General features: G+C 46.0%; 1 protein-coding gene across 2 annotated transcripts; it reads right to left on the reverse strand.

Annotated features, from left to right (window-relative positions):
- Positions 1–1,152: 1,152 nt before the first annotated feature.
- Positions 1,153–2,653, reverse strand: LOC148826638 (uncharacterized). Of its 2 annotated transcripts, XM_088926297.1 has the most exons (3): positions 2,597–2,653; positions 1,761–1,946; positions 1,153–1,657 (listed from the first exon to the last, which is right to left on the reverse strand). In XM_088926297.1, the coding sequence occupies exons 2-3, from the start codon at positions 1,917–1,919 to the stop codon at positions 1,529–1,531; spliced, it is 288 nt and encodes a 95-aa protein (XP_088782423.1). In that variant the 5' UTR covers positions 1,920–1,946; positions 2,597–2,653; the 3' UTR covers positions 1,153–1,528. The 2 variants fall into 2 exon arrangements, with proteins under 2 accessions (XP_088782423.1, XP_088782422.1); XM_088926296.1 differs by lacking the exon at positions 2,597–2,653 and having other exon boundaries at positions 1,761–2,329.
- Positions 2,654–6,959: the final 4,306 nt, after the last annotated feature.

Genomic DNA, 6,959 nt, shown 5'->3' on the forward strand with positions numbered 1-6,959 from the left:
CTGTCCTCTTCCCCCCTTGCAGCTCCTTCCTTCTCTTCAGCTCTGTAGTGTCGCTCTCATCCTCATTGACCCTGGAACAGCACAGCATCCTGATGAAGGAACGGCAGGAGCTGACCTGCATAGAGAGATGGAGTTAATACAGACACACTAACTGGACAATCCAGTACATTAACACTGCACTGAGAGAGAGGGGTTAATACAGACACACTGACTGGACACTCCAGTACATTAACACTGCACTGAGAGAGAGAGGGGTTCATACAGACACACTGACTGGACACTCCAGTACATTAACACTGCACTGAGAGAGAGAGGTTAAAACAGACACACTGACTGGACACTACAGTAAAGGTTCACTCCTCACCCCTCCTAGAGTCTCAGGAGCTACAGGGTCCTCTAAATGTCTCAGCAACTTTCAGCAACTCTGGAGGCTTGTTTTCAGGACTCGGACCTTCCTGACTCTCCTACTTCCTCTGCCTCTTCTTCCTCTTTTTCTTAGTCTTCTTCACCTCAGTCTTCTCCTGAGAGGTGATGGGAGGGAGATGAGGGAGGGGTCTGGGGACAGGCAGCTGGCTGGACAGTGGGGCAGTGACCTGGGGTGGGTCAGTGTCAGGATTGGAAGAGGTGGACATGTTGCCCTCTTCATCTTTCTCAGGGTCCACTTGGAAAGCACGCCTCTTTGCACCTGGACACTGAAGACAGACACAAGTCTTTGCTGCTGGGGTCAGTTCTTGACTTCTTATTCTTAATATGCCCTTAGTATATGCATTGTGACTGTAATAAGATCCTGTACAGGTGAGTCTGTACAGTGTGTCCAATAAGAATCTGTGCAGTTGACTCTAAACAAGGACAGAGGTTCTGTTCATCTCACCTGTTTCTGAATCTTAGGAGCTCTGATGTTCCTCGAAGGAGAGGACTCTTCTGGGGGTTGATGGGGGTAGCATGGAGCAGTTGGCAGGGAGTTTAATGAGCTCAGCGGGGTCACAGGTGAGTGGAGAGGGAGGGCCCAGGGGCTCCGAGGTCCAGGAAAGGAAGGGGTGGACAGCTGGTTCTCTTTGAAAGCCTCGTCCTCCTGGATAATGTGCCTCATGGGCTGTGGAGGCTGAAGACACACAGCAGACCTCGGTAACGGAGACACCCTTCACTTCTAATTCTGTAACCACTCTAGGTCCATATGTACTGAGTTTCACCAGGTGAGTGCACAGTTTGTCCAATAAGATCCTGGACAAGTGTGTCTGTACAGTTTTTTTAAGTGTTTGTACGGGGGCGAGTCTATACAGTGTGTTTGACTCTGTTTTGAGTCTGTACAGGTCTGTTTATATAGTGAGTCCTAATAAGAGCCTGTACAGGTGAGTCTATACAGTGTGTCCTATAAAAGTCTGTACAGGTGACTCCACACAAGGACTGAGGTTCTGTTCGCTTCTCACCTGTCTCGGAAGCTCAGGAGCTCTGACGCTCCTTAGAGGAGGGAGCTTCTCCGGGAGCTGATGGGGGCAGCATGGCGCAGTCACCAGGGGTTTCTCTGAGCTCAGCGGGGCCACAGGTGATCGAAGAGGGAGGGCCCAGGGGCGCAAAGATCCAGGAGAGGGAGGTATGGCAGCTTGTTTTCTTCAACAGCCTCGCCCACCTGGATTGTGCGTCTCCTGGGCTGTGGAGACTGAAGACACACAGAAGACCTTCCTGTTCCTGCTCTGACCACAACAGGTCAGACGGTCCTAAGACTACTACAAAGAGAAAAAATAAACCTGCTATTCACAGACCTCGGCCACAGCCTCTCCCAGGTACTTCTGCAGGATGAGGTCGACATCGACGTTGGCTGCAACCTGGTTGAAGCACTTGTCCACCTCGGAGAAGCCACACCTGACCTTTGTGTTTTCGAAGTAGGACTTCAGTGTCTCCTTGTAGTCATCCTGCTTCATGATTCCTGCGCTCTGGAAGGGAAAATCCTGGGAATAAGGGGAGGGAGAATCAGGCAAGATGTCCTGACCAGGTCTGCTGCCGTCAAACCAAACCTCCATTATCAGAGCTCCCTTTGTGTTGCCTGTTGTCTTCACTGTTTTAATTTTGGGATTGGGCCAAATTTCTTATCATCTCCTCCATGAAACTCCACTAACTCAGTACCAACTCCTGTACCAGAAAGGGAGAACAAGGACAGTGAATCATCATCATACCTCCACAGCGCCAGACAGGAGATGCAACCTAGGGGTGGAACTGTGGTGTCTCTAAAGCCAAAAGAGGGGGGGAGGTGGGTCACCCCACTGTTTATAGAGCCAATAGAGAATGGGGAAGTCTCCCCACTATTAATAGAGCCCCGCTGTTGCCATCGATGACCAAGAGTCTCACCACCTAATCGATGATGGCCCCTAGTGTTGATCTGTAAGCAGAGTGTCTTTCACCCACCCACTTGATATAACAGCAAGCTGGAGTCCCAGACCAGCTCCTGTCTCTCTCCCCTTGGATCTGGAAGATTTCCTGGGGACCAGGTTGAGTGGGGTGACGCAGGTATCTTGGAAAGTTGAGGGGGACAGGAGAGTCATTCCAGCCCCTAAGTACTGCAGTGCAAGCTGGACAAGGGGAAGGGGTTTCAGGGACTCACCAATCCCACTAAGCAGCCTCTGATCCAAACTCGGCCAGGACCTCATCATACAGCTCCAGGCAGTCAAGCTGGACAGAGGACATCGTGTTCTGAGCCCAGGTCCGCACCCGGCTCTCCTCCACCTAGAGCAGCCCCTCCAGTTCAACCCCCAGGTCCTCCCTGAGACACCACAGGGCAGCCGGGGCCAGGCTGGGGTGAGTGGGCATGCCAGCAAGTAAGTGAGGGTACACAGGGGGAGTCTGCTTCCTCTTCCTCCGACAGCCTGCAATCGTCTCCTTAATGATCTGTAGGAGGAAAGATACTGTCCCATCAGATGACAGCAGCAGACCTGACCCAACCCCACCTCCCCTTTCACACACATCCACACACAGGCATGACTGTGTCACCTTCATCACCACCTCCACCATCACAATCTCCATGATCTTAATCACGATCATGATCATGATCAACTACACCATCTTCATCACCATATCCTTCTTCATCATGAACATCATCATGTCCACCATCATCATCAACAGCTTTTTCATCAAGACCATCATCATCAAGACCACCTTAATTATCTTCACTATCATCTGCATCACCATCATCATCCTGAGCAGAACACACTGGTTGTCTTACTCTGGAAGAGCCTTTGCTCACAGCCCCTGTATCGGTCGCCCCTCTCTGGCCTTTCAGGGTCACGTCCGTCTCTGTCGAGATCTTTCAGTAAGTTGACTACTTTAGTCTCAACAGCAGCAGTAGACCAAGTTTATGCGTCTTGGAACAGGCTTATTCTTAGTCAAACAGTATTAAACACAGTAGTAAAACAGTATTTAAAACTGAGAAGCAGGAGGCATTTCTTTACATAGAACGGCGTGGGGGTGTGGAACAAGCAGTCTAGTCATGTTGTTGAAGCTGATTCCCTGGTTTATCTCAGGAGACAGCTGGATGAGACCCTATAGTCAGGACAGGTGGCACTACTGTACTAAGAGGGTGGTTGGGGCGTGGAACAAGCTACCCAACCATGTCGTTGAAGCCAATACTCACGTTTCTTTGGGATCTGCCCCAGGCATCAGTGTGAAGCCCGTCTCACTGCTTGGCTATTCCTCTCTCGCCTTAAGCGAGTCTCTCCCAGCGGCTGGGGAGTAGAAACAGAGTTACCAGCCAGGCACACAAACACACCTTCATCATCATCATCATGGGCCAAGATGACCATAAATCACAGTGGTCTGTCGTCCTCGAACCAGAAGCAGTGTCCAGCCCTCAGCTATCCAGCTTCATGATCCCCAGCATCCCTGCTGAGGCCTGTTGATGGACCAGTTCTCCTAGACCAGGAGTCTCAAGCCCCATTCCAGTCACTGGAGAGCTAAGTGCATCTCCAGGTTTTCTTTCGAACTGGGGCTAGCCAATTAAACAATTAAGCTAATTATTTTCTTAGTAAGATGTGGAAATAATGTGTTCAATAATATATTTTAATGTCTCTCACTGTTGAAGACTCAAAACGTTCAAGGCACAGTTAAATATTTTAGGCCTGTAAAATGGAATTAGAATAATTTTTCGTTTAATTAAAAAAACTGGATCAACTTTGTAACCGAGATCTGGATAGAAAACTAGGAGACTGATGTCTAGGAATGGAGTTTGGGACCCCCTGTCTCTCACACCCTCTCAATCCTAATAATAATAATAATAATGCAGACTCACTATTTTTGGGGTCCACATCCTGTGTCAGTTGAGTCTCCTGTTACCTCCCTCCTGATCTGTCGGACACACTTCTGTTACAGACAATGGCTGGACCAGACTCACAAGCACACACACCGCACAGACACACACTCCCACACACTAACACACACACAGACGCACATACTGTCATGTAGAGTCTTCTCTTCCCCCAAAAGAGGATGGCAGAGCCCTGCTACTGCGATGCGTTTTAATTTTAGGAGGAGGAGGAAGAGGAAGAAGCACAATATGAACTAGAACAGCAGTGGACTCACAGCTCTCTGGGTCTGGGGCCTGACTCTTGAACCTGTCTCCAGTCTCTGGTGGGTCTGGACATCTTCTCTGTTCACCTCTGATGATATCTGTGGACAGGACAGTTCTGTTAGACAAACGAGTTCGACCAGACTTCACTCTCACAGTCAATCAATCAATCATTTTTTTCTTATAATGTGCCATTTAATCCAGAGCATCATACCACTTTATAAAACATGCCTAGAAAATAGGGTATAAATGTGTAATACTGTAGTTTCTGAATTAACTGCTTGGATAATCCAACTACCACTGTTGTTACTGCTACTGCTATTACTTCGACCATGACTTCAAATTCTTAAACTAATTCTGATACTAATACTCTTGCTAGTACTACTGCTGTCATTATTTGCAATAGTGATAAAAACAGAGCACTCACAGCTCTGTGGACATTGGTCTGGACTCTACACCCACAAACTCACACACATTATCACACACTGACAGACACCCACCCACACAAATTAACACAGAGACACTATACTCATTCACAGGCACCACACACACACACATAGACACAACACACACTCACAGACACTACGCACATACACACGTTCACAGACACATACATAGACACTACAAATACTTACAGACACACCCACACACTCACAGACACACACCCACACTAACACTGTTAATACACTAATAATAATACACTATAACTAAGACTAACACAAATTCCACTAACATTACGACAGTAACACTATCACTAAGACTTACATTATCATCATCACCACTAGAACTGACACAAACTACTACTACACTACTAATACTATTAATAACAGTAATGCTATCACTAAAACTAACATGACGACTAATGTAAATACTCTAACAGTAACTCTATAATTATCACTAATATTAACATAAATACTAGCATTAAAAAATCAGTAGCGATATCATCACTAAAACTCACATGAACACTGGCATTAATATTAAAACTACAAGTTGTACTCACACTAATATTAACATGAATACACTAGCATTAGTACTAGTTGCTGTCCGTGACGTCACACAGCTCTTTGTGACAAGTCGAGACCTAGCCGGACACAGTGATGTGGCACGTGTTGCCGTGGTTACCATACTTATGGTTTGTAAACAGTGGAAAAATACATTTAAACTGTTGCCTACACAAATTTATCAACTTGGAATATACTTTTCTAGCTCTAGGATACAATTCCTTATTGATCGATACAAGCTGTATTGACTGTATTCTAGATTTTTAAAACAGGGTCAAGAAAAGAATCAGTACTCACCAATCGGTGAAGTTAATCAATTATTCAGTTTAATTAATTGGTTGTCGATAGATAAGTGATCAATAACTCTCCGTGTGCTCTGCGCGCCTCCAGCGGTCTCACTCTCTGATCTCGGCGCTCTGGCTGGTGTCTGTGACGTCACAGCGCTCTTTCTGACAGAGCAGAGCGCGTCTCCGCTGGAGGAGACTCCTGTCTTACACATATAACACCTCCAAAAAAAAAAACACACCGGGCTGTGAAGAGAAGCGATTCCTAACAGTTGGAGAAGGACAGCGACAGACAGGAATGAAATTAATTAAACAAAAAAAAATAGTTTACTTCACAGACTAATGCGTTGTATAGCGTACTCCCGTAGAGCAGAAAAGAAAGAGCACAAGTCACTGTAATAAGCGCTTTTAATCGTTTTACACGAATCTCCACAGAATAGAAGCCAGGAGGATCAGACTCCTGATCCTGGAGGTAGAAGTGCATCTCCTGGTTTTATTTCCACTCAAGCACTCAGTTACTCAACCTATTTGATTCTTTAATTATCTATATAACTGTTATCAGATTCTGTTTAACTGTATATTTATAAGACTCTCTATTGTAGACACGACCATTGGTCTGCTGCTGCTGAGAATCATAATACACTGATCAGAGTATCAATACTGGTGTTCATTACATAAGTTATAATAATTGCATATTGCTCAATTGTGAGTCAGAACATTTCTGACAGATGTTTGGAGGTTGAATTAAGTAAGTAATAATAAGTACAAAATATTTACAATAATTACATAATCAGACTGCTGTTCAATTATTTGTCAAAACGTTTCTAAAATATGTTTGGAGGCTGACTTACAGTAAAGACACTGAATCAGGGCAGTAATACTGAAGGGCTGGAGGTCCTGGAAAGGGTTAATAGAAGCGTCTTGCTTCTGACCTGGAACAGAGCCCATAGCTGCCAGATCAGTGACCCCTGAGCCCAGTTCACAGAGAGGAGAACCAGGAGCTCTGCTCTGTCTCTAAAAAAAGGGGGAGATGTGACTGTTCTGTCTGATATTATTCATGTAGCAGCACTGATTGTCTCAATGTCCTCTGGTTCTGGATTGTCAGGATAAAGAGAAGGATGG

The sequence above is a fragment of the Atractosteus spatula genome, chromosome 10 (genome assembly GCF_055471065.1).
Source record: "Atractosteus spatula isolate fAtrSpa1 chromosome 10, fAtrSpa1.hap1, whole genome shotgun sequence".
In the NCBI taxonomy this organism is placed as follows: domain Eukaryota; kingdom Metazoa; phylum Chordata; class Actinopteri; order Semionotiformes; family Lepisosteidae; genus Atractosteus; species Atractosteus spatula.

Coding starts and splice junctions, on each gene's coding strand:
- LOC148826638 (XM_088926296.1), bottom strand. CDS start 2,018: ATGGAGGTTTGGTTTGACGGCAGCAGACCTGGTCAGGACATCTTGCCT. Junction 1,658..1,760: donor TGGGAGAGGCTGTGGCCGAG/GTCTGTGAATAG, acceptor GTGTGTCTTCAG/TCTCCACAGCCCAGGAGACG.